The sequence below is a fragment of the Mus musculus genome, chromosome 17 (assembly GCF_000001635.26).
Source record: "Mus musculus strain C57BL/6J chromosome 17, GRCm38.p6 C57BL/6J".
NCBI classification, from domain to species: Eukaryota; Metazoa; Chordata; class Mammalia; order Rodentia; family Muridae; genus Mus; species Mus musculus.
The window spans coordinates 44,096,238-44,124,178 of record NC_000083.6 but is presented as its reverse complement, the minus strand read 5'-3'; the positions used below and the strand labels follow the sequence as shown (position 1 = coordinate 44,124,178).

The 27,941-nt window shown below is 42.5% G+C and overlaps 1 protein-coding gene and 1 long non-coding RNA gene across 6 annotated transcripts; one reads left to right on the top strand and one right to left on the bottom strand.

Moving 5' to 3' along the window:
• Window position 1: 1 nt before the first annotated feature.
• Gm34917 (predicted gene, 34917) lies at window positions 2-18,395 on the bottom strand. The gene is made up of 4 exons (NR_167720.1): window positions 18,112-18,395; window positions 3,002-3,186; window positions 1,775-1,896; window positions 2-193 (listed from the first exon to the last, which is right to left on the bottom strand). It is a non-coding gene; the product is annotated as a predicted gene, 34917 (long non-coding RNA).
• Enpp4 (ectonucleotide pyrophosphatase/phosphodiesterase 4) lies at window positions 18,370-27,872 on the top strand. Of its 5 annotated transcripts, none has more exons than NM_001357996.1 (4): window positions 18,370-18,468; window positions 21,515-22,372; window positions 22,698-22,868; window positions 24,502-27,870. In NM_001357996.1, exons 2-4 carry the CDS (start codon window positions 21,538-21,540, stop codon window positions 24,864-24,866), a joined length of 1,371 nt encoding a protein of 456 aa, NP_001344925.1. In that variant the 5' UTR covers window positions 18,370-18,468; window positions 21,515-21,537; the 3' UTR covers window positions 24,867-27,870. The 5 variants fall into 5 exon arrangements, with proteins under 5 accessions (NP_001344925.1, NP_001344926.1, NP_950181.2 ...); NM_001357997.1 differs by having other exon boundaries at window positions 18,370-18,565; NM_199016.2 differs by having other exon boundaries at window positions 18,371-18,530.
• Window positions 27,873-27,941: the final 69 nt, after the last annotated feature.

Sequence of the window (27,941 nt, the reverse complement as noted above, 5' to 3'; positions counted from 1 at the left end):
ATTCGTTTTTTGAATTTATGGCCAAAGCCTTTCATTGAAAAACTTGAGTAAACAAATATAAAGGATGAGTGCTTCAGCTTCTTGTCCAGTCCCCAGGCAGAGTCACTGGAGTTGTGGTGCTTAACAGAAGTCTTGACTTCCCCTCTGCTCAGGTAAATAGATATACTTTAGAACATCGAATCCAAATGAAGACCTGCAGATGTTTCAGTTATTGTTAGTTAGTGCTGAACCAATTGCTTGGGTGCAGGCTCCTTACTGGAGTCAAAATAAATTTTTTTCTTCCCCTCATCCCCACCAAGATTTATTTTGTGCATGTGTGCATGCCTGTGTCTATGTGTATGTGTATGTGTATGTGCACCACATGTATGAAGCTGCCTTTGGAGGCGAGAGGAGGGTTTAGATCCCCTGACATTGGAGCTACAGTGAGTTCAGAGCCATCCAATGTGGGTGCTTGGAATCAAACTCTGTCTGTCCCTTGCAAGAGCAGTAAGTCCTCTTGGCTGCTGAACCCTTGAAGGCCCCAGCCCTTGAAAGCTGGCCTCTCACTGGAACCCGCTGGTGCTTTTAACAGCTGGAGGATGCAGCCTACCTTAGAGCAGAAGGCTCAGCATGGAGTGATGCATAGAAAGAGGCCTGGGCATCAGTAACTGTCGTTTTATGTTATTTCTACCATTTGTGGGTAAGCGCTTTGCCTGCACGTATGACTGTGTACCACTTTTGTTCCTGTGAAGGCTAGAAGATGGTGTTGACTTCCCTGGAACTAGAGTTAAAAACTTGTGAGCTGCCATCTGGGTGCTGGAACAAATCCTAGTGCTCTAGGAGAGCAGCAAAGGTTTTGAACTGGAGAGCCATTTTTCTAGCCCTGGTGGTAGTAGTGGTAGTAGTAGTAGTAGTAGTAGTAGTAGTAGTAGTAGTAGTAGTAGTAGTTGCTGCTGCTGCTGCTCTTCTTCTTCTTCTTCTTCTTCTTCTTCTTCTTCTTCTTCTTCTTCTTCTTCTTCTTCTTCTTCTTCTTCTTCTTCTTCTTCTTCTCCTCCTCCTCCTCCTCCTCCTCCTCCTCCTCTTCCTCCTCCTCCTCCTCCTTATCCTCCTCCTCCTTCTCCTTCATTTATTATTCTTTCATATTATATCCCAGCCAGCTTCCCCTCCCTTTTTTCCTTCCAGTCCCCACTCTCAACCCCCCTCTCCCCCAGATCCACTATTCCTCCATTTTTCTTCAGAAAAGAGCAGGCCTCCCAGGCCAAACATGGCATAAGACCCTGAACGGAAGGCCATTTTCTGTAACCAGGCAAGGTTTCCAATAGTAGGACTCATCATTGTATTTTAAAAATTCTCCCTTTGGGTGGGAATTTTACATAACCAGATTTTAAATTTCTTTTAATGTATTAAAAATAATCTTCAAACAAAATATAGCTTTCTTTGAGGAGCACACTTCCTGCTTGTTCCAGTTCTAGAAGATGCTTATCAAAGTATGACTGAGCAATAAATTCATGTTACAATTAGGCAAACTTTAGAGGCTGGAGCAGTGACTCCGTGATTAAGATCGAATATTGCTCTTACAGAGAACCCCAGTTTTGTTTTCAGCACCCACACTGGGCAGCTTTCAATCTGCACACACATAGAATGAAAGACAGACAGACAGACAGACAGACAGACAGACATAAGTACATTATAATGAAAAAAATAGATCACTTTGGTTTTAGATTGTCAGAACATCTAAGTTTAGATTCTTAGGATAAGATCTCTCTGGCAGACATTATTCTAGCCTTATACTTACGTCCAGAATTCCTCTGGGTGGATCCACATTACCTCCTAGGCAGTATCAGTATCATGTGCTTAGGGCAAATGCCAGTTCCTTCTGGAAAAAGCTTTATGTTTGATATTTCAGAGGTAGTAGCACTGAAGGAGTCAAACAAAAAACAAAAACAGAATTATGCCAGTATTCCTTATTCCAAGTCTGGGAGGAGGGAGGAACCACGGCCTTTGGAAGGACTGTTGTTAGAAGGTCTCCGCAGCTTGTCCAGGGAATGCAAGGTGCTCTCCTGTTTCTGGGCTCTTGCCCCACCTGGCCCCGAGCTGTAGGAACATCAGACTAGGCCATTAAAGTACAGGGGAGCAGGAGTGAGCCTGTGCCTGCCCCGAGGGTTACACACTAATTGAGAACAGAGTCCATATTGTTCTTTCTTTGCTGAGCAGGGCCCACTGCCAGTGCAGAGCCACCAAGCTCAGAGATGCCCCGCTGGGAAGATGCCTCCAGGACCCAGCTAACTAGGTGTGGGAGGGAGCACCAGCAACTGGTGGCTCTCTTTCCTGGTCGAAAGGTCAGGAGGTGAGAGCAAAGAATGTGGTTAAACTGTGGTTAGAAACGTCAAACTTCCTAGACAGGTTCCACCACAAGATTTCAATTTGAGAGGTTGAAACCTAATAAAAGTTGGGCTAGCTCAAAGATCAAACTCGGGAAAGATGCGCAATTTATCCTCGCTACAGGTATAATGCTTGGGGCAAGGCAGTCACCTGGCTGTTCTCAAAGCTTTGGAGGAACAATCGGGACGTCACAATTTCCTGGAGTAAAGCGACCGCGGCAGGAAGCCAGAACTTTCTAGAAAGATTATCACTGCACACTGACATGTGCACAGGCAGTGGTTTCTTCTGTGTTCACAGGGGGGAAAAGGAGTCAATGCATACTTTTTAGAAAAACACAGGTGAGAGGATTGTGGGAAATTTTTACTTTCATTTCTGTGAAGTTCTAGAGTATGCAAAGGCTGTGAACATCTTTAAAACTCAGGGTGGGGGGATGGATTATGGGGGCTGTGGATGTCCACTGGCCATGTGGCTGGCGTTTGCTGTGTGCTCAAGTGCTGGAGAGTGGGACTCACTGATGGGCATATTTCCTCATTGACATGAAGGGCAGAACAGATCGTCCTGGTGGTCTAAAAGCCTGCCCTAAAGAGGAGGGCCGGCACTCTCTTTAACCGCTCTGGTGAGTTGCCGCCCAGCTCCTCACCTTGGTATGGTGTGATTTAGGCCATGGTCTTAGATCTGCATACACGCTAGGCAGATATTTGCCATGACAATGTGCTTCTGTTTGCTACCCGCCTCAACCCTTGCTTTGTCTGCCTTGCAATCTTTGCCTTCTTTCTGACTTCAGTTGCTGAGGTCAGAGCTGTGACACGTGGAAACGTCAAGTGGCTAGGGAAAAAGCAAAACAGAACCAAACGTAAACCAAATGAGAAATCTGTAGGCATATATTTTTGCAACCTACTTCAATAAGGGTTCAACCTCTCCTCTCGCCCACCGCCCAGCAGAGGTAATGGAAGAGAAACGTTATTAGGATATGGGGGAAGTGGGCCTGTTCATAAGAGTTCTTTGGGGGTGAGGTTGAGCTTCTTTGGCAGCAGTTTGGTCCTGTAGCAAACACCAAATACAACTCAGCAGTTGCAGACCAGTCCTCTAGGCAAGCAGATACCAAATGCGAACTGGCAGCTACAGTCCAGTCCTTCCAGCAAGCAGACACCAGGCAGCTGTAGTTCAATCCTGGAGAAATTATTGCCAGGCTCGCCAACCAGCCTGCAACCAGGCCACAGTAGAAGGAACCTCGAGAAGTGGCGAGCTGCCGCACCACACACACAGACACACACACACAGACACAGACACACACACACACACACACACACACACAGGATGGCGTGCACATTTCCATTCTCTAAGGGGACTGACAGAAACTTCAAGAGGCTAATATGCCTATAGTCACATAACTAGTTTTAGCAGAATCCATAATTAAGATTTTTAAAACAAACAAGCAAATAAACAAACAAAACATGGCCTCTATATGTTTTTTCCTGGAAGCCTTTGCACATAAACAGTTTTTTAGCTTGGTCTACCTTACCTTTAAACAACTGTTATACATTGTATACTTGTAAATTTGGTTCTACGTATTGAAAATTGCTGCTTTAAAAACATCTGAAATCCTTAACAGTTTACCAAGATGATTTCTGCTAATATAGAGATTTAATGAATATGGCAAAATGCAAGTGAGACCCACAAAGCTACATATGGAGAAAAACTGATGATGGGATGAAGGCCAAAGTTCTCAAGCAAAAATGAGGAAGAGGCTGTTTGTCAAGGATGATGGTATACAGCAGCAAACTGGGAAGAAAATACTCAGATAAGAAGACATGGGACATCAGCCAAGAAAGCAAAGAGATCTCAAAGCAATTGACAGCTGCTGGGCTAAAGGGAGAGTTGGAAAAGGAAATGAAGCATGGATATGATCATATATCTTTGTATACATGTAAAACATTCTTGAGAATAAGGAAAAAACTGAAGCCAATTATGCCTAGTACATAGCACTAGAACAAAGTAGCTGAGCCACAGTAAGTGAATTTTCAATTGCAAAACTGTCTGGCTTCCCAGTAGAGACTAGACAGTGTGTAGCAGGAAAGGAAGCAGGAATTGGGGAGGTAGGTACAGCAGAGCCTAGAGAAGGAGAGGTGTGACCAAAGCATTGCTAGAAGGAGATGGAAGCAAGTTCGAGGGCAGCATTGCCCTAGATGCCTGTGATGTCAGCAGGCTGGCCGTGGTGCTAGGCAGCCGAGGAGTAATTTAGTGCAAAGGTCAGTCACCCAGGCAAAATCAGCCAGTTCTCATTACAAGCAAGTGGTTATATGACACTGGCCGGCTTGTGTGGGTTCTAGGTAAGAGGCAGGTCAGGTCACATTTGCAAGCAGGTAAATTATGCTGGCAAGCAGACTCCTCAGTCTTTTGAGTGGGTAGTGTTATGAGCTGAATTGCATTCCCACCTACCTGAAATTCATATGATGAAGTTCCAATACCGAATGTCTTGGTGTGGGACTTTAGAGATTACACCTTTAAAGAGGTAATTAAAGCAGATCTTTAAGAGACTACAAAGTTTAAAGAAAGATATTAGGATATACACAAAGAAATGACACTATGCAGACATGAAAGATAGCTATCTTAGTTTGGTTTTTATTGCTGGGATAAGACACCATGGCCAATAGAAACTTGGGGAGGAAAGCATTTATTCTATCATAAAGGAGAATCAGGGCAGAAAGTCAAGGTAGGAATTGAACATGGAGCCAGGAACTGGACCAGAAACCATGGAGAACATTCTTTACTGTCTTGCTCTGGGGCTCTAGAGCTTTCTGACAGCACCCAGGACACAACTCACACCACATCACCCATCAACCAAGACAATACCAAACATAAGGCCCACAAGCCAACGTAAGTAGCGTGTTCTATCAGAGAAGCTGCTCTCTTCTCAGATGACTCTGTTTTCTATCAAGTTCACAAAAGCTAACCAATACAATGGCCATACAAGAGCCAAGGGGAGAGGCCCTCCAAAGCTTGCTGATACTTCAGCTTAGACTTTTAGCCTTTGAAACTGTCAACTAAGACATTTCTGTGACCATTAGCCTCACAATCTGTGAGGGTTTGTTAGAAACACCCTGTCAAATTAATATATGCACATAACAGCCATTAGTTTTGTGTGTGTGTGTGTGTGTGTGTGTGTGTGTGTGTGTGTGTGTGTGTCAGACAGACAGTCAAACAGACAGATAGACAACTGAGGAAAAATGTGAGTGAGCAAATAACATGGAAATGAACATGAAGTTTGGGAGTTGCTGGGGAGAGGGATGTCTGGAAATCATTGGGTGACCCTAGCAACTCTAGAAATGATAACTATTAGCTACTTTACTATTGCTGTAATGCAACACCATGACCAAAGTGCCTTCTGGCAGAGTTTATCTTGGCTTGCATTTCCAGAGGGAAAGACGGTAGTGTTTGGGGAGCCATGGTAGCAGGCAGCTCTGAGATCATATCTTTGACCACGCAGAGAGAACAGAGAAAGTGAACTAGAAGTGGGGTGAGGCTACAAACTCTTAAAGCTCACCGCTAGTGACATGCTTCCTCTAGCGAGATTGCATTTCCTTAAGGTTCTAGAACAATGTTTCTCAACCTCTGAGTTGTAACCCCCAAAAGAACACTGGAAAGTATCTATTTTTATATTATGATTCAGTAATGTAACAGTAACAAAATTATGAAGAAATTATGAAGTAGTAATAAGTAATTTTATGACTGGAGGTTACCACAATATGAAGAACAGTATTGAAGAGTCCCAGTATATAGAACCACTGTTCTATAACCTTCTCAAATGGCACCACTAACCTGGGTGCCAAGTGTACATAAGCTTGTGAGAGACAATAAGGAAACATCCTATTGAGACAAGAATGTCTGGATGCTGAAGATAAATCATATGGGTGTGGGAAGTGAGAAGATACTGGTTTGGGGAGCTAGCTTTGCATTGCCGCTGAATCACTAGAGGCTGAACCATAAGGAGTATTAGGTTTGACAGTTAAAAAGCTTGGCTTTTGAAAAACACCAGTTCTCAGGTATCACACGTAATTTCTCAGGTATAAATCTTTATGGGAGGAATCTGTCCCAGTTTAAACAGAAGCCATGGGATGGCTCAACAAACCGGAGGAAAGCCAAACCATGAAAATGCATTAGGTATCACATTAATCTATCTGCACTTAAGCGAACCGAAACTGGCATACATCTTAAAGGAGTACACTCATTGGGAGGTTACAGGATTTATTCCTTAAATAGAATTCCTTTAATTGTGCTGTTAGGAAGAATACTTATTGTAGTTAAGAGACAGGAGAGTATCCCCAGTGAAAATGATAGAATAAGCAAATAATTAGAAGATATAAATGACAAATAAAATGACAGGAATGAAGTTCTTGTTTCAGAAGTCACTTTGTCAAGAGACTCTAAATTTGAGAAGAGATACTATCTTTACCCATTCCAAATGGAGGGCCTTTCACATTGTAACACAGGATAAATTAGAGTATGTTCTGTGGCTGGCTGTAAACAAATTTGTTTAGTAGTGTATAAAATAAACACAAAATGGGGTCTCTTCCTCCAGTGCCTTGCATCGCTGAAGTACTGAAAGGCAGTGGCTAGTCTTTCCATTTCTGCGTATGTGTAACAAGTGATGCAGGTTTGCTTCTTGCCTAGGTACCACCCAAGCCTCAGCTCTAGCAACGTGACCACACATGCAGCTCCAGCACCAGCCAGCCCACTTCACGGTGTCCTGTACTCTGCTCCCTGTGTCCTTCCTTGGGAGATTTTTTTTTTTTTCGAGACAGGGTTTCTCTGTATAGCCCTGGCTGTCCTGGAACTCACTTTGTAGACCAGGCTGGCCTCAAACTCAGAAATCTACCTGCCTCTGCCTCCCGAGTGCTGGGATTAAAGGCATGCACCACCACTGCCCGGCTCCTTGGGAGATTTTTATTGTCTTTTGCATCTATTTTCTGTTTCTCTATATAAACATTTTTTATATTCTTCTGTGACCAATTAGCTTTTAGGATGTCTTATCACTTTGTACCATTCTAGGTCATTTCCTGCAACTGAATATAGCTTCTTCCTCTGTGGTGTCTCTCTCACAGTGTTTACCTCACTTGATGGCAGAGGACAAACTATCAGTTGGATTTTCATATCTGATATAAGCCATTGGAACTCAATTCTGACTAGTTTTGGAGAAAAGAATTTATCAGAAGCTGGGAGATAGTTCAGTGAATAAATCACTTGTGGCACAAATTACCGGAGTTTAGAAATCCCAGAAGCCAAATAATCTGGAAGCTTCCTAGGGCCTTTGTAATACCTGTGCTTCTGTGGTGAGATGCGAGGCAAAGGCGTGAGAACCCTTGGAAGCTCCAGAGAGCACAACGAAGAACAACTAAGGGGCTGCCTCTTACAAGGTGTGGGGGAAGGACCAACAACCAAGCTTGTCCTCTCACCCATTCTCATGTGATGTGGCACAGACAAATGCACATACATAGCTACACAAACAACAACAACAAATATACCGGGGTGTACAAATGACATTCTGATGAAGTTACAAGGAAACGTGGATAGAAGCAGTTGATGTCCCTGAGTGTTGAGCTCCTGCTCTCGGTTCCTCTTTCTTCTGCCTCGATTTATTCCCCATCAGCTCTTCCCTCTCCAGGGACCATGTTGTCCAGGATCACCTCTAGGCTTACAGACTTCCAATGTAACAACTGTGTTGAAACATTGACTTTCTCAATTAGCTCATCAAGTGTTTATAGAGATTGTACTGTTTGGGATTGGAGCATGTCCCCATGACGGAACAAAATCTTTCAGGTAGTGGAGTGGAATTGTTCCAATAGACCAGGTTTGGGTCAGTTTTTACCAACTCGCTCCAATTTGTTTATTACTCTTCTGATTTTCTATTTAAAAAAAAAAATAACTTCCCACACCCAAGAAAGTCCCCAATTTAGAGTTAATCAAGGCGCCTCCAGAGTCCTTTCTGGAGATGAAGGCGTACTATGGTTAGCCTCACCGATCTCTCCTAGACTAAGAAGCTGGAGCAGCCACACTGCAGAGATGGTGCTGTGGTGAAGAGCAGGCCCTGCTCTTTCAGGGGACCTGAATTAGGGTTGCAGCACCTACATAGGCAGGTTACAACTGCCTGAAATACCAGCTCCAGAGGGACCTGCAGTCTCTAGATTCCTCATGTGCCTGTCCTCACTTACACATAGCCATACACAGACACTCATACACATAATTAAAAATAACACCAATTAATATTTTTTTTTTAAAAAAAAGAAATGAAAGTAGCTAGTCTCCATTAGAACACAAGAAAAAGGAAGGAAGCTGAGCAGGCATAACACCAGAATAATACCTTCTCTTTTCATCTCTTTAGATTAGAGGTCCCCTAAGGGTGTTTTCATTCCTCTGGGGGGAGGGGGTGACCATGTTAATCTCCATATAAAAAAGCCTCAGAAGGGGGCTAGAGATGGCTCAGTGGTTAAGAGCACTGACTGCTCTTCTGAAAGTCTTGAGTTCAAATCCCAGAAACCACATGGTGGCTCACAACCATCCCTAATGAGACCTGCTGCCCTCTTCTAGAGTATCTGAAGATAGCTACAGTGTACTTACATGCAATAAATAAATTTTAAAAAGAACATTACTAAAAAAAAACGCCTCAGAAGACTTTCTGCTTTCTCATTTTATTAAACACTTGGGAAAATATCTCTCAGGATGAAGAAGTGTCACAACAGATTATACAGGATTTTTTGATCACCTCTAACTAAGATGACTCAGATGCAATATTGCTTAAAACAAGCTAGGTGGGTACATAGGGAAGCAGACTACCCGGGCCTGTCCCGGGGCAAAAGCCCCTTCCGCTCCACTCGAGCCGCGGGCTTCCTGGCTAGCGGAGTTGCCTGACACCCGCAAGGGCCCACACAGGATTCCCCACGGGATCCTAAGACCTCTGGTGAGTGGAACACAGCGCTGGCCCCAATCCAATTGCGCGGACCTGAGACTGCAGTACATAGGGAAGCAGACTGCCCGGGCCTGACCCGGGACAAAAGCCCCTTCCGCTCCACTCGAGCCTCGGGCTTCCTGGCCAGCGGAGTTGCCTGACACCCGCAAGGGCCCACACAGGATTCTCCACGGGATCCTAAGACCTCTAGTGAGTGGAACACAACTTCTGCCAGGAGTCCTGTTCGAACACCAGATATCTGGGTACCTTCCCTGCAAGAAGAGAGCTTTCCTGCAGAGAATACTCTACCCACTGAAACCAAGGAGAGTGCTACCCTCCCAGGTCTGCTTATAGAGGCTAACAGAGTCACCTGAAGTACAAGCTCTTAACAGAGACAACTATAACAGCTAGCTTCAGAGATTACCAGATGGCGAAAGGCAAACATAAGAATCCTACTAACAGAAATCAAGACCACTCACCATCATCAGAACGCAGCACTCCCACCCCACCTAGTCCTGGGCACCCCAACACAACCGAAAACCTAGACCCAGATTTAAAAACATTTTTCATGATGATGATAGAGGACATCAAGAAGGACTTTCATAAGTCACTTAAAGAATTACAGGAGAGCACTGCTAAAGAGTTACAGGCCCTTAAAGAAAAGCAGGAAAACACAGCCAAACAGGTAGAAGTCCTTAAAGAAAAACAGGAAAACACATCCAAACAGGTAATGGAAATGAACAAAACAATACTAGAACTAAAAAGGGAAGTAGATACAGTAAAGAAAACCCAAAGTGAGGCAATGCTGGAGATAGAAACCCTAGGAAAGAGATCTGGAACCATAGATGTGAGCATCAGCAACAGAATACAAGAAATGGAAGAGAGAATCTCAGGTGCAGAAGATTCCATAGAGAACATCGACACAACAGTCAAAGAAAATACAAAATGCAAAAGGATCCTAACTCAAAACATCCAGGAAATCCAGGACACAATGAGAAGACCAAACCTACGGATAATAGGAATTGATGAGAATGAAGATTTTCAACTTAAAGGGCCAGCTAATATCTTCAACAAAATAATTGAAGAAAACTTCCCAAACATAAAGAAAGAGATGCCCATGATCATACAAGAAGCCTACAGAACTCCAAATAGACTGGACCAGAAAAGAAATTCCTCCCGACACATAATAATCAGAACAACAAATGCACTAAATAAAGATAGAATATTAAAAGCAGTAAGGGAGAAGGTCAAGTAACATATAAAGGAAGGCCTATCAGAATTACACCAGACTTTTCACCAGAGACTATGAAAGCCAGAAGAGCCTGGACAGATGTTATACAGACACTAAGAGAACACAAATGCCAGCCCAGGCTACTATACCCGGCCAAACTCTCAATTACCATAGATGGAGAAACCAAAGTATTGCACGACAAAACCAAATTCACACAATATCTTTCCACGAATCCAGCCCTTCAAAGGATAATAACAGAAAAGAAGCAATACAAGGACGGAAATCACGCCCTAGAACAAACAAGAAAGTAATCCCTCAACAAACCAAAAAGAAGACAGCCACAAGAACAGAATGCCAACTCTAACAACAAAAATAAAAGGAAGCAACAACTACTTTTCCTTAATATCTCTTAATATTAATGGACTCAATTCCCCAATAAAAAGACATAGACTAACAGACTGGCTACACAAACAGGACCCAACATTCTGCTGCTTATAGGAACCCATCTCAGGGAAAAAGACAGACACTACCTCAGAGTGAAAGGCTGGAAAACAATTTTCCAAGCAAATGGTCTGAAGAAACAAGCTGGAGTAGCCATTCTAATATCGGATAAAATCGACTTCCAACCCAAAGTTATCAAAAAAGACAAGGAGGAACACTTCATACTCATCAAAGGTAAAATCCTCCAAGAGGAACTCTCAATTCTGAATATCTATGCTCCAAATGCAAGGGCAGCCAAATTCATTAAAGACATTTTAGTAAAGCTCAAAGCACACATTGCACCTCACACAATAATAGTGGGAGACTTCAACACACCACTTTCATCAAGGGACAGATTGTGGAAACAGAAACTAAACAGGGACACAGTGAAACTAACAGAAGTTATGAAACAAATGGACCTAACAGATATCTACAGAACATTTTATCCTAAAACAAAAGGATATACCTTCTTCTCAGCACCTCACGGGACCTTCTCCAAAATTGACCATATAATTGGTCACAAAACAGGCCTCAACAGATACAAAAATATTGAAATTGTCCCATGTATCCTATCAGACCACCATGGCCTAAGACTGATCTTCAATAACAACATAAATAATGGAAAGCCAACATTCACGTGGAAACTGAACAACACTCTCCTCAATGATACCTTGGTCAAGGAAGGAATAAAGAAAGAAATTAAAGACTTTTTAGAGTTTAATGAAAATGAAGCCACAACGTACCCAAACCTTTGGGACACAATGAAAGCATTTCTAAGAGGGAAACTCATAGCTCTGAGTGCCTCCAAGAAGAAACGGGAGAGAGCACATACTAGCAGCTTGACAACACATCTAAAAGCCCTAGAAAAAAAGGAAGCAAATTCACCCAAGAGGAGTAGACGGCAGGAAATAATCAAACTCAGGGGTGAAATCAACCAAGTGGAAACAAGAAGAACTATTCAAAGAATTAACCAAACGAGGAGTTGGTTCTTTGAGAAAATCAACAAGATAGATAAACCCTTAGCTAGACTTACTAAAGGGCACAGGGACAAAATCCTAATTAACAAAATCAGAAATGAAAAGGGAGACATAACAACAGATCCTGAAGAAATCCAAAACACCATCAGATCCTTCTACAAAAGGTTATACTCAACAAAACTGGAAAACCTGGACGAAATGGACAAATTTCTGGACAGATACCAGGTACCAAAGTTGAGTCAGGATCAAGTTGACCATCTAAACAGTCCCATATCACCTAAAGAAATAGAAGCAGTTATTAATAGTCTCCCAGCCAAAAAAAGCCCAGGACCAGATGGGTTTAGTGCAGAGTTCTATCAGACCTTCAAAGAAGATCTAATTCCAGTTCTGCACAAACTATTTCACAAAATAGAAGTAGAAGGTACTCTACCCAACTCATTTTATGACGCCACTATTACTCTGATACCTAAACCACAGAAAGATTCAACAAAGATAGAGAACTTCAGACCAGTTTCTCTTATGAATATCGATGCAAAAATCCTCAATAAAATTCTTGCTAACCGAATCCAAGAACATATTAAAGCAATCATCCATCCTGACCAAGTAGGTTTTATTCCAGGAATGCAGGGATGGTTTAATATTCGAAAATCCATCAATGTAATCCATTATATAAACAAACTCAAAGACAAAAACCACATGATCATCTCGTTAGATGCAGAAAAAGCATTTGACAAGATTCAACACCCATTCATGATAAAAGTTTTGGAAAGATCAGGAATTCAAGGCCCATACCTAAACATGATAAAAGCAATCTACAGCAAACCAGTAGCCAACATCAAAGTAAATGGAGAGAAGCTGGAAGCAATCCCACTAAAATCAGGGACTAGACAAGGCTGCCCACTTTCTCCCTACCTTTTCAACATAGTACTTGAAGTATTAGCCAGAGCAATTCGACAACAAAAGGAGATCAAGGGGATACAAATTGGAAAAGAGGAAGTCAAAATATCACTTTTTGCAGATGATATGATAGTATATATAAGTGACCCTAAAAATTCTAACAGAGAACTCCTAAACCTGATAAGCAGCTTCGGTGAAGTAGCTGGATATAAAATAAACTCAAACAAGTCAATGGCCTTTCTCTATACAAAGAATAAACAGGCTGAGAAAGAAATTAGGGAAACAACACCCTTCTCAATAGTCACAAATAATATAAAATATCTTGGCGTGACTCTAACTAAGGAGGTGAAAGATCTGTATGATAAAAACTTCAAATCTCTGAAGAAAGAAATTAAAGAAGATCTCAGAAGATGGAAAGATCTCCCATGCTCATGGATTGGCAGGATCAACATTGTAAAAATGGCTATCTTGCCAAAAGCAATCTACACATTCAATGCAATCCCCATCAAAATTCCAACTCAATTCTTCAACGAATTAGAAGGAGCAATTTGCAAATTCATCTGGAATAACAAAAAACCTAGGATAGCAAAAAGTCTTCACAAGGATAAAAGAACCTCTGGTGGAATCACCATGCCTGACCTAAAGCTTTACTATAGAGCAATTGTGATAAAAACTGCATGGTACTGGTATAGAAACAGACAAGCAGACCAATGGAATAGAATTGAAGACCCAGAAATGAACCCACACACCTATGGTCACTTGATCTTCGACAAGGGAGCTAAAACCATCCAGTGGAAGAAAGACAGCATTTTCAACAATTGGTGCTGGCACAACTGGTTGTTATCATGTAGAAGAATGCGAATAGATCCATACTTATCTCCTTGTACTAAGGTCAAATCTAAGTGGATCAAAGAACTTCACATAAAACCAGAGACACTGAAACTTATAGAGGAGAAAGTGGGGAAAAGCCTTGAAGATATGGGCACAGGGGAAAAATTCCTGAACAGAACAGCAATGGCATGTGCTGTAAGATCGAGAATTGACAAATGGGACCTAATGAAACTCCAAAGTTTCTGCAAGGCAAAAGACACCGTCAATAAGACAAAAAGACCACCAACAGATTGGGAAAGGATTTTTACCTATCCTAAATCAGATAGGGGGCTAATATCCAACATATATAAAGAACTCAAGAAGGTGGACTTCAGAAAATCGAACAACCCCATTAAAAAATGGGGCTCAGAACTGAACAAAGAATTCTCACCTGAGGAATACCGAATGGCAGAGAAGCACCTGAAAAAATGTTCAACATCCTTAATCATCAGGGAAATGCAAATCAAAACAACCCTGAGATTCCACCTCACACCAGTCAGAATGGCTAAGATCAAAAATTCAGGTGACAGCAGATGCTGGCGTGGATGTGGAGAAAGAGGAACACTCCTCCATTGTTGGTGGGATTGCAGGCTTGTACAACCACTCTGGAAATCAGTCTGGCGGTTCCTCAGAAAATTGGACATAGTACTACCGGAGGATCCAGCAATACCTCTCTTGGGCATTTATCCAGAAGATGCCCCAACTGGTAAGAAGGACACATGCTCCACTATGTTCATAGCAGCCTTATTTATAATAGCCAGAAGCTGGAAAGAACCCAGATGCCCCTCAACAGAGGAATGGATACAGAAAATGTGATACATCTACACAATGGAGTACTACTCAGCTATTAAAAAGAATGAATTTATGAAATTCCTAGCCAAATGGATGGACCTGGAGAGCATCATCCTGAGTGAGGTAACACATTCACAAAGGAACTCACACAATATGTACTCACTGATAAGTGGATATTAGCCCCAAACCTAGGATTCCCAAGATATAAGGTACAATTTGCTAAACACATGAAACTCAAGAAGAATGAAGACTGAAGTGTGGACACTATGCCCCTCCTTAGAATTGGGAACAAAACACCCATGGAAGGAGTTACAGAGACAAAGTTTGGAGCTGAGATGAAAGGATGGACCATGTAGAGACTGCCATATCCAGGGATCCACCCCATAATCAGCATCCAAACGCTGACACCATTGCATACCCTAGCAAGATTTTATTGAAAGGACCCAGATGTAGCTATCTCTTGTGAGACTATGCCGGGGCCTAGCAAACACAGAAGTGGATGCTCACAGTCAGCTAATGGATGGATCACAGGGCTCCCAATGGAAGAGCTAGAGAAAGAACCCAAGGAGCTAAAGGGATCTGCAACCCTATAGGTGGAACAACATTATGAACCAACCAGTACCCCAGAGCTCTTGACTCTAGTTGCATATGTATCAAAAGATGGCCTAATCGGCCATCACTGGAAAGAGAGGCCCATTGGACACGCAAACTTTGTATGCCCCAGTACAGGGGAACGCCAGGGCCAAAAAGGGGGAGTGGGTGGGTAGGGGAGTGGGGGTGGGTGGGTATGGGGGACGTTTGGTATAGCATTGGAAATGTAAATGAGCTAAATACCTAATAAAAAATGGAAAAAAAAACCAAGCTAGGTGATTTCATTCACTGAACTTTCTAAGTCATTACAAAGCTATGTTTCATAAGGTAGGTTTATGCCTTACAGCTACAATAAAACCTACATTGTATATTTATAATATAGAAGCATCTGGTATATATGAGAATCTGAACCTTACCCTGCACTCTGAAGGCCTGAGAGTAACCCACTGGCTTGCGTCTCATGACTGTCTGCTTAGAACCGGGCAGTGAGCTGCTATTGTTTTGCTGTGGCCAGGGTGTGGCTTTTGCTCTGAAACCATTTTCCTGTAACTTCTGACCTAACTCCTGCCAACAATGAGTTGGGCATGAGGTTTTTTTTTTTTTTAACTTTGAAAATTAACTAAAATGATTTTAACATTTTGGGTTAGCGAATGGACAGGAAATCTTGAGCTTGGTTCATGAAGGACAAAGAAACATCCTTTGACATGCTACCTTAACTCTGTGGCTGCCTGTGGAGACACAGACTTTAGCCTCTGTGAACTGAGCCGGGCCAGCTCTTTCTGGAGCACAATATCTATCTGTGAATAATGAGTTCGGCTGTTGCTTCCTGGCAGTGTCTAACACAAGGTGAGTTTAAAGGATTTCTCTATAAAACCCTCTTTTCAAAGCTGAGATGAGAGAACACTGTAAGTCAATGTTAGTCTCACCTAAATGAAACATGTATGTAAAAAAACAAAATCACATCAGAAATGAAGATCAGTGGTAATGTCCCATTCTTTCATCATTACATTTCTAGAAGGTCCTTTCCAGCACCCACTCCATCTCAAATCTACTAAGGAAAAAGTCGTTTTGATAAATAATCCCTAGGGTGTGGATGGAAAGACTGGCAATTACCTGTTCTTTATTTTTGTTTTTCTTGGCTTAGAGTTGGGCATGTGAGACAGGAACTAGTTTAACTGAAATGGGAGGTGTCACTGAAAGACGAAACCCCCAAGAAGTCGCTTATATCACCCAGGGTATACGGGGGGTGGGGGAGAAAAAGATCTTATCATTTCCACGAAAGGATACATATGCCAATTAATTTCCAAGTAGGAAGAGGGGAGCGGCGTACATGAGTAATGCCCCACTCGATGAGTTGCAAAGCCAGCAATTTCTGAAGTGTATCTTCTCTTCTGGATTTCTTGTTGTACAAGGAAACAAATAGCACTTATCATTTACCCCTATTTGACATGGATTCCAAGCATGGTTGATAAAGGAAATATAAGAGAGATAACAGGAGTTTGGTGCCAAGGGAGACCATTTTGCCTCTTTGGCTTTGACTGCTTTATCTTAAAGTGGAGGAGACCGGATAAGGAAGCGTTTCTTTCTGTTAGTGATCAGCTTGATGCTCTCTTTATTACATGTGCCACCCATAGAGCACTCAATTCTGTTTTTTTGTTTTTTATTTTTGTTTTTTTTTGTTTTTGTTTTTGTTTTTTTTTTTTTTTTTTTGCATCAGGATATGCAGAATCTCGGTTCCCAAAAGCAGAAATTTAAGTCCTGTTAAACTGTACATTGCATAAACTCCCCTAGAACTCCATCTTACCCTATTGTTCAAAACAATTGGCGGTATCGCAGTGACAATGGCAGCTAACACGATGACCGGTGACTGGCTGAGTGCTTTATTTGCTTTAGAAAACGTATTGGACAAGAACCCTGAGAGGTTGGTCCAGGACTTGCTCTGCAGATGAGGAGATAAAGCTCAAACAGGTTGAGGCACAACCTTACTCAGTGCCCAACATTACTCAGTGCTGGCCAAGCCAACCTGTGGGTCCAAGACGCTCCAGTTTGTGAATGTACAGGATAGCTGGAGGCTTGAAACTGGAATCAATAATGAACTGACTACACTCATATTAAAATTGTCTCCTTGATTGCACCCAGGCTCTGAATTATGGCTGTACTCTCAACTCAGAGCAGGGTACCAAATTCAGCCTTTGACGTTTAATGCCCAGAACCCAATAAATCCAGCTACTGGGTTTCCAGCTAAGTCTTTTAGATTTCAGGGTATAGTATATGATTTTGATATCCTTAACTCGATTAATTGTATCCCCTTAAGTATCTTGTGTGTAGATACTGTAATGAAAACATTTTCTGAGCACTTGCATCTTAACAGAGGAAGCATTTAAACATGGAGTACCTTAACATACCTCGTTAAACCCAAAAATCATTGAGTAAGTCCATGCATGTCAGGTTCACCTTTGGGCATTAGAGATACAAAGAAAAAATACTAACCTCTTTGTCAACTATGTCTGGGCAATACAAATATTAAAGAAATATATCTCGGGCAATTCTGCTAATTAAGTTTGAAGTTGGATAATTCAGCTATTAATACTAGTTTTAAAGGCACGAGCATAATTTCACATCCACGGCTGTGGCAAAATTAGAACAAACTTAGTTTGAGGACCCCAACAGACTTTTATTTGGGACTGTAGAAACAGACAACACCTTATTCTAAATAGAAGGAATGTGCGCGTGAGATGACCAGAGGATGATTTTAAAACAGAAAGGGAATTTTAAAAGGCAGAAACATGACCAGAAAAAAAAAATGAACTGGTTGTTTCAGAGTGTCTTTCCTTGTGCAGGTGAAGGCAAAAGGAACTTCTTCGTCTTCTGCCTAAAACAAGGGACCCACAACAGAGTAATAAGAAAAGGGCAGCCAGGGCGGGTGAGAGGGTGGGAAAGGCAAACCTCTCTGTCCAGCTCCATTCTACCTGTCTCCGAGTGGTACCGTTAAATGAACCAATGGGTAAGGGAGTCCCATTCACCGCGGGCTCGGGCATCCAATCCGGGTACGCGTCTCACACTCGGCGGTCGGCCCCAGGCGCTCTCTGCGGCGTCCCGCAGCAGCTGCGCACTGGGAGCCTCCGGAGCGCCCCGGGGCAGCGCCAGTCTCTGCGGGGGCCCGCGCGCGGGGGGTGGGGGGGGGCGTCCGCTACTGCGCAGGCGTCCCAGGAAGCGCTCCGCGGAGCCGCGCTCCGCCCGCGTCCGCCGACCAGATAGTGGCCGGGAGCGCGGGGTTCCGCTAGCGCTGAGTTCCGCGCGCCAGACCGAAGTGGCGGTGGAGGCGGGTGAGTCCCGGAGGGAAATGCCACTCCCTTCCCCAGCTCGCCGAGGGCGGAGGGTAGAGACGGTGAGAGCTTCTGGTTCCTTCTTCTCCACCCGCGGGTCGGTTCCGCTAGTGGAGACGCGCGTGGGGTGACCAGGGAGGCGGGGAGGAGGAGCATACGGCGGCAGGTGGATGTCAACTGTGGCGTTAGGTGAGGGGCGGGGGTCATGGCCGGGGTCAGGGTCAGGGTCAAGGCGTAAGGGCGGGGCCACGGCTGCCTGGGTGTCAGCTTCAGGGTCAGTGCTTTCGTGCTGTCAATTGGCATTCCTGATCTAAAATGTAGAGAGCAGGCTGAGGGAGATGCCGGATGCTGGGTAGGCGCTGCGCAAACAACCCTTCCCAATGCTGGAGCCAGCCCTGAGCCTGGATGGCTGTCCAGCCAGTGACTGGAAAAAAAATCCCCTGTACCTTTGGTGGGACTCCAGAGGAGCCAGCTGCAGAGAGAAGCACGCGGATGTGTGGGTTTCCCCTTTCTTCCAGTTTCCCCAGAGATTTCTCAGTTTTAGGGGGACTGTTGAGTTTTCGTGCTTCTCCCCTGCCTTACCCCTCAACTAAGTTTAAAGGCAGTTTTACTGGGTGTGCCTGGGAAGAAAGTTTGTTGGATGTACATCATGGGGCATTTTGTGTGCAGTAAGATGTAACTGAGTTGAAGATGCTATGTGTGGCCTAGAACAGCGGAGAACCATTTAGAATCGTAGAATCATTGAGACTTAGAAAACTTTCAGGGAGTTGGGTTTCTTCCCTTAGGTTAAGCACTTAATAAAAATCTATGGGTAAACCACCTGTTACCTGTGCCACACGGGCAATAAAGGATATTGCTATTTTAAAGCCACATTTGAATTTCTTTGCTTCAAAGAGCAGAGGGAATGCTAAGGCTGATCAGGGACTTTTCCCTTACCCTCTTCCAGTCCAAGCCTTCGATGGTCTAGGATTCAGTGAGAGCTGATGGACGTTTAGGCAAACAGTTAACCCAGAGGAGGCAAGGGATATTTCCCCACCCCCACCCCCAAACTGGAGACTATATCAGATTTCCAGTTACTGCTAGTCCAGATATATCTGCCCTTTCCCCTCCCCTGCCCCCCTTTTTAAATTCCCTTTGGGGTTTTGTTGGGGTGAGAATTACAGAATTTCTTACAGCATTTTATAATTTCACTCCTGGATCCATGGCTTTCTCATTCCATGAAAATGGTCTGAGGACCTTTGGATGGGCGATTTGTTTATAGCTGAAGACTCAGTGTTAGCATGAAACATGGATCTCTACTCTGCTGAGGAAAGCTGTCCTGACAGACATGGCTCTGTTTAGCTCAGAGAGTGGTGTCCGGCTTGTTAACTTGTAATGTTTCTATACATGTTACAAGCAAGAAATTAAGATGGTAGTAAACTTTCTGAATCCTACCAGTCGGTAGACTAAAGAGCTACCATGGATAGAAAGAGACTAAAGTCTTCTTAGTTTATCATTAGTTCCATTGTAACATTCTGCCTGCCATAGCACAGGCCTAACTAACTTTATAACTAAAATGGATGAGGGAAGTGAATATTGAGGACCTGCTCCTAAACTTTATGCATTGACCTTTTACCTACAAGAACGGGAAGCTAGGAGAGAACAGATGGCCAAGGACCCTATCTTCTGGCAGACTTTTCTACTCTGTCCACATTGCTGAGCTTAAAGACAAGCAGTGCTTTCGATTCCCCTAAGAGTTCTGGGATTCATAATAGCACGTGTTCTGTTTTGTTTTGTTCTGTTTTGTTTTGTTTTTAAACATCCTCTTTATTCAGGATTTGGGGAAGAAAGTTTTTCTCATTTGTGTTTTGTGGGAGAAGGGCAGACATAGGTTTCGCTATGTGGTATCACTTTGAATATAGGAAGTAGTGCAAGACATTTTCACGTTAAAAACACCCAAATCTGCATTATAAGATGTAAAATTCACACCATTTTTGAGGTAAGATGAAATAATAAAGATGTTTGCTCTTTTGTGGTGGGACATTTAAGGATACAGTTCCACTTTTTAAAATATATGTTGATATGTAAGATACAATTAGATTCACTCATTTAAGTGTACAGCTTTCTGAAGCTGTAACCACCATCACAGGCAATCTGAAGGCACTTTTTACCACCCCCAAAGGAAACTTCCTTCCCTCTGACATTTATTGGTACTTTCTCACAAGCCTACCCCTAAGACCGTCTATGCTGTCTTATCTCTATAGAAATGGCCTTCTTAAAAGTTTCATCTAAATAGAGTTATACAAGAGGTAGTCATTGGTGATCTCCTCTTGCATCTGTGTGCATGGCAGGGTGTCTGAGATTTGCACATAATCAAAGGTGATGAAGAGTCACTGCCAAATTTTCCTCTAAGGACTTTAGGACTTTAGCTTTTATGCAGGTTGGTGGTCGGTCTTGGTTTAACTTTTCTGTGTGTTAGGAGATGAGAGTTTCATGGTCATTCTTTTGCATGTAGCTGCCCAGCCTTTGCAGAACTTACTGAATTGGCTCCTCATCTCTCTAACCATTAGAGGTAACTGTCTCTGAAAATTTTTAGGCACACTATGAAATTGCAACTAATCCAGTAATCAGTGGGCTGTTTCTAGACAGTGCAGTTAGGCATAGTGCAGTAGTTCTGTCTTAAACACACACTGGGGATGGGCCAACATGGTGGACTTCCCACCGGCTACTCATGTGGGCTGACGTGAACCAAGAGAGCTTGTCTTTTGAACAAAAGAATCCTTTTTATGTTTTCATCTATTTTTTGTAAATGTTTAGGATAATTTCTGCTGTACTAGATGAGCAAGATAGACAAAACATGGATGTTGGTAGTGAACTGGGAAAGAAAAGGCAATTTTTTTTTTCTGTTTCAACTTCATTGTTTTTCTTTGAAGCTAAGTTCTAAGTTGCATCAGAAGAGTTAGCATGTTACAGGGTTTGTAAATGTTGATTCTCTTCTGCTGGGTAAATTTCTGAAACTTAAATAGTGTTACTACTTTATGCATTATGGGTTGTTTTTATGTTTTAGGGGCCCTAGCTGCTGTGTGCAACATGTTCAATATGAAGATATTAGTAATTCCTTTGTTTTGGGGACTTGTCACTGGCTATAAAGGGAACTCTTCCGATAGCTCAGCACCTCGGTTACTTCTGGTATCCTTTGACGGCTTTAGAGCTGACTACCTGAAGAGCTATGACCTTCCTCACCTCCAGAACTTTATCAAAGAAGGTGTCTTGGTGGAACATGTTAAAAATGTTTTTATCACCAAAACTTTTCCAAACCACTACAGCATTGTGACGGGCTTATATGAGGAAAGCCATGGCATCGTGGCCAACTCCATGTATGACAGTGTCACAAAGAAACATTTTTCTGAATCCAATGATAAGGATCCGTTTTGGTGGAATGGAGCGGAGCCTATTTGGGTGACCAATCAGCTTCAGGAAAACAGGTCAAGCGCTGCCGCTATGTGGCCTGGCACTGATGTGCCCATTCACAATATCACAGCTTCCTATTTTATGAACTATAGCAGCTCCGTGTCCTTTAAGGAAAGACTGGGTAACGTTACCACATGGCTCAGCAGTTCCAACCCACCAGTCACCTTTGCAGCGCTCTATTGGGAAGAACCAGATGTAAGCGGCCACAAGTATGGGCCTGAAGATAAAGAAAACATGCGCCGGGTATTGAAAGAAGTAGATGACCTTATTGGTGATATTGTCCTAAAGCTCAAGGTGTTAGGACTATGGGACAGCCTTAATGTGATCATTACAAGCGATCATGGGATGGCTCAGTGTTCTAAGAACAGACTGATAGATTTGGATTCCTGCATCGACCGTTCAAACTACAGTGTTATAGACTTGACCCCTGTGGCTGCGATTCTTCCCAAAATAAGTAAGTAGCTGTCTAAAATAAGTGAGATAGACATGTCTTCCAGTGATGGAATTAGTTATCAGTAGTAAATCATAGTTTATATTCACTTAAGAAACTCAGTGTAAGGACTCTCCCCTTTCTGAGTCAACCAGGACAGGCTGGTCGGATGTGTGGGTTATTCCAAGTGCCCATCTGTGACACTGTTGCCTGGTTACAGTCTGTTGTGAAGAATAAAAGCAATTTAACTAGATAATATTATCCAGAATGTATTTCTATTTATGCTAGTCAGATATATCTTGGCTTCCGAGTCAGCCACCGTTTTCCCATTCGCCTTTCCCTTTTACAGATGTAACAGAGGTTTATGACAAACTGAAACGCTGTAACCCTCACATGAATGTTTATCTCAAAGAAGCTATCCCTAACAGATTTTACTACCAACACAGCAGTCGAATTCAGCCCATTATTTTGGTTGCTGAGGAAGGCTGGACAATCACCCTGAACAAGTCATCATTTAAATGTAAGTGTTTATCTCTGCGCTTGTGCAGTCTCTGAGGCTCCATCACACCGTGTTTGGAAAGGCAGGTGCTTTGCTGTAGTTCTGTTCATACCGTACTATCAGCTCAGCTTTGCAGGGCAGCTCTCACGTGGGTTTCCTCGCACGGCCGTGTACTGTGGCCACAGCTCACTCTTCCGTCTGGAGGTTGTGTGACTCCAGGGAAGAGCTGCACTTTCACTTTCCAGTTCCTTCTCCCTGTATGTGTTTGGGGAAAAAAAGTTTGCCTAGTGACCCCAGACTTTCCTAGATGATGAAATCACTTCCTTATGTGCTCTGGTTCTGTGGGTCACTGGGCAACAGTTAAAAGCAAACAAATGGTTAAATTAGCAAAGTCGATCTGTCACACCTGCTCAGTGATTGAATGTACAGGGAGATGGTGATTACTTATGTATCTGGTATCTGTTTTGTTTTGAGTGTTACTACTTTAAGAATTCTGATCTTGAAGTCCATTGCAATGCTCAGCAAACGTTCTGAAATTGCTGGGTAATAAATATTTCTGGCTTCCTGGGCCAGCTGCTCTCTGTTTGAGCTACTTAGCCCAGCTCTGGTTTTCTAGCTTGAGAACTGGCATGGAGAGCTGTGAGCTAGTTGAAGTATGTGTAGTAACGAAAGCTGGCTTGCAAACGAAGGTGAAGGACCACACTTAGGTGTGGACTGACTGTAACATGGGAATGTGGAAGTAGGTGGCAAGTGTAAAGTAGACTGGGTACTATTTATATTTATGTTGTTTTAAATACTTATTTTTGTAAACTAGGAAAATACAGAGAAGAGAACAAAACCATCGTAATCCATCAATATGGAAATACAGACAAATACTATTTGTAGGACTTTGCCCTCTAATACTTTTTTCATATTATTACTTGAATTGCAATTTTAATCACAGTGGAATCATTGGAGGCTTGTGATATTAGTCCTCTGTATACTACATCAAACTTCCACATCCCTAAAATGGAAATTCATGAAATGCATGTGGTCCACATTCACAGACAAGGTCGTTAGAGCCAAACTGAAGATTTCTATGGGGATGGTTAGCCATTATTTCTTTAAGCCAAACATTTACTGGAGCTACAAGCTAGAGTTGTCTGCATTTCTTTTATATTCAGTATACAAATGCTTTCTCTAAAATCCTCACTTACCTGCCCTTCCTGACTTTTGAGGTGTTGATTAGCCGGCAGTAAGTCAGTGATGTGTTATGCCATGGTGTTGCTTATTAGAACAACTGAGAGAGTTAAGTCTGGAATCCCATCCCCCATTCAGTGTTCTTTCTTCTCTCCCAGTTGTACAGGACCCTCAGCTCTTGCAACTAGCACTGGGGATGAGTAGGTGAAATAAGGGGCTTAGAGCTGAAACATAAGTACCTCAGGTTGAGAAGTGTTGAAGTCTAAAGCTGTGGTCCCTGGGAAAAGAGGTGTGTGCGTGTGAAATGCAGGCTGCCTTAAGCTGAAGGAAACAGATTTTCACGTCTGGCTTCTGTTTAGTGCAGCCAGCCAGAACCTTAATGGATGGAGACAAGAAGCTGGTGTAGTTATAGTGAACAAGATATTCTGTAGTAAAACACTGATGTTTAATAACGTAATTTTGTCTTTTCTTCCAGTAGGTGACCATGGCTATGATAATTCCCTGCCTAGTATGCACCCGTTTCTTGCTGCCCACGGACCTGCCTTTAGAAAAGGTTACAGGCAGAGCACCATCAACACTGTGGATATTTATCCAATGATGTGCCACATCCTGGGACTAAAACCACATCCCAATAATGGAACCCTCAGTCATACCAAGTGCTTGTTGGTGGACCAGTGGTGCATTAATCTCCCAGAAGCCATTGGAATTGTTGTTAGTGCACTATTGGTATTAACCATGCTAACAGGCCTCATGATATTCATGCGGAGCAGAGCATCCACATCCCGTCCATTCTCCCGTCTTCAGCTGCAGGAAGATGACGATGACCCTTTAATTGATTAATTCACCATGTCTTATTAATTTCAAAACTAAGGATCCATGCAAGGAGTGGTGTTACAGCCATAAAAAAGGTATATTTCAAAAGACAAGACACACATGGCAAAATTACTCTGGGGTGTGTGTGTGTGTGTGTGTGTGTGTGTGTGTGTGCCCTGTTTTGGTGTGTTGCCTGATGCAAATAACCCTGATGGTATTTAATTGCTGGTAAATCAGTTCAAACCACTAATGTCCCTAGCAAGACTAGCCTTTGAGAAAAAACAAAACAAAACAAAAAAACAAAACAAAACTTGAGTCCTTCTTCCTTCTTTCCTTCCTTCCTTCTTTCTTTCCTTCCTTCCTTCTTTCCATTATTCTTCCTTTCTTCTTTCTTTACTTTCAATGAAATATATCTTTAAGTGAAAATATACCAGAATTTAATAGGCATGCTTTTCTAACAAGTTTATATATTTGTAAATGACACAAAACTATTTATGTAATTTGTGCATTTTGTGTACCCTAGAGAAAAAGTTGCATATATTTTTATATTTGTCTTTAGTTAGTGTGTGTCCCAAGAAAACCCTTGAGATAGGAAATTCTGTGATAGTTAATAAAACCGATTAGCCACAGGGCATAACTGTAGCATACAAAGAAACTGTTTTAAATAAAGCTGCTAAAAACAATCAAAACCCAAGGAAGACTATGTGATGTAGAGCCCGAGCTTAGTAAGACCCGTCAGCTGTTGACACCTCAGAAGCTGAGTCTGGGGCTGGGCACAGTGGTGCACACAAGTAGGAAAGATGAGGCAGAGGCCTTGAGATGGAGTCCAGCTTGGTTACATAGCAATACCTTGGGGTTTTGTTTGTTCATCTGTTTGTTTTAGTTACATTTTTGGATACTATTGTTTATAAGAAGTTTCAAAGAGCATAGAGAAAAATTCTTCTCTGTTTGTGTTTAACGTCTCTGAGCAAGTTGTGTGTGCCAGTGTGTTTGTATGAGTGAATGTGCAGAGGTCATGTGACATGTGAAAGGGACATGTGCCAGAACACAGCTGTCGAGGAAGGTTCGGCTCAAGGAAAGGCTACTTCTTGCAGACTTTATGCGCATACTTTTACCAACTCATAACTTAATATCACTATTAAAAATACCATATTTTTGTTATAATTTTCAATTCTCATGTTTATTGGAAGTGTTCAATGCTGTAGGAAAAAAAATATGACGAGAGTATAAAGCTGCAAGGTCAGGGTTTTGAACTTGACCTTTGTGGCTCTTGAATGTGCCTTCTGTGCAGTCGAGTGGTCAGCCATGTAAAATGGAGTTGAGTGTCTTCTGCCCTGGCAGCAGCTGCGTGCTAAGGGCAGAGCAGCTCCAGCCCTGCTACTGCTCGCTTGCTCGCCTGACTCATCATAACTCCGAGAACCAGAGAGTTGTTGGGAAGCACTGTCATCATTCACTCCCTCCACAGCTGGGTCCTCAGAGCCAGAGCTATCAAAACAGCCTACATGATGTCCATTGGACAACAGACCACTGCTTCCTGGTACTGGGGTGATCTCCCGCATTCTGACAACGTAAAGCAAACTTGATTATTGCTCTTGAGACGCAAGATGGGTCTAAAGTATGCAGTGCAGGTAGACACCGATGATCCGTGATGACTCTCGACACTTGTCAGTCATCTTAGATTTATTGCGCTGAACTGGCTCACTGTGAATTTCCTTAAAGTTTGATGTCTGGAGCCTCATTGTATTTGGGTTTTGAGAGGCATTTCTGTACTGCGTACATAATCTATGCTCTTGGTCACAGAATGGATGTTTTAAGAACAGGATAGGAATGATTTTGTTCATAAGTGTTCTGATTTATTTTGTTACATGCAGTAGAGATACTAAAGGTTGAAGGGTTGATCAAGTAAAACAATAGAGAAATCTCTGCTTATTTCAATTTCCATTTAAGAAAGTAACAAACTGCAATATTCGCTTTGAGAAGAAGTAGGTGGGCACTTAGGACTTGTCTCCAGCAGAGTTGAAGACAGTTTAGCTCCCACAGTGCTGCGGATCCCAGCACAATCCCAGTGCGGTCTCCTTCCCCTGGCTGCACCTTACACTTGGTGTCCATGTGTAGAACAGACTTTTATAAAGGCTGGGATGGGAAGGGATGCTCTGCCAGTGTCTTAGTCCTTGCAGCACATGGATTTATTTTGTATTTTATTCTGTTCTCAGAATACTAAAACTAGTTAAAATGTTATAAAGTGCTTATTCAGGAGACAAGAATAGTATTTGTTTAATCAAGTATATTATCATATTGAACTTTCTGCTAGTTCGTTTGTATCCTTGAAAAACAAAAACTAAAGCCCCTGGCTGTAGTTTTGCTCTGAGAAAACCTTCTTAGTAAAGATAGGCTTTGACATGGAGATTTAGTGTTTGTGTTAGCTAAACCTGCTCTGCTTTCTGTTCAGGAGAAAATATTTGGCTTCCAAAATATTTAGCTCTTGGTGATAGTACCCAAAGATAATGGGAACGTGTTTGTCTGTGTACTTGTTGGTAATTGCACTAGTCAGCTCAGAATTTAGTACCTTGACTCTCTAGTAGAGGTCCAGGTGTGTTCCTGTTAGCCACCTATCATGTGTGCTCTTCTGTAAAAGCAGTAGGGTATGGCAAAGGCGTGCTGGCAGTGCTGCCCAGAAGGTTTCCTTTAAGAACCCACAGGTAAAGCCTTGGGATATTAAAGGCTCTGCCTTTGCACTGGTCTTGGATGTATCCCTCTCTGCCCACCTGGGAAGCTTTAAGGCTTGTTGGCTTTAATTCTTTTTGTGAAGAGTGGCTCATTTCATTTTTAATTTATAACATTACAAAAGAAGGACAAAGATTAGGTGTAGAGTATGTATTTATTGTCAGTTCTCAAACAGCATGTAAATATAGTGAGTGTGCTATAAGGAAGTTTGCAGTGCCTTAAGTTAAAGGGAGTACATTGTTTCAACTTGTAGATAATGACTTTGCTTATGATTAAAATGTATGTAAATAAAGTCTACCCAAACAAATATATCAGCCTTCTTAATTTGTCAACTTACAAAATGTACATACTGTGAAAACTGAATGTTCATGACTTGAG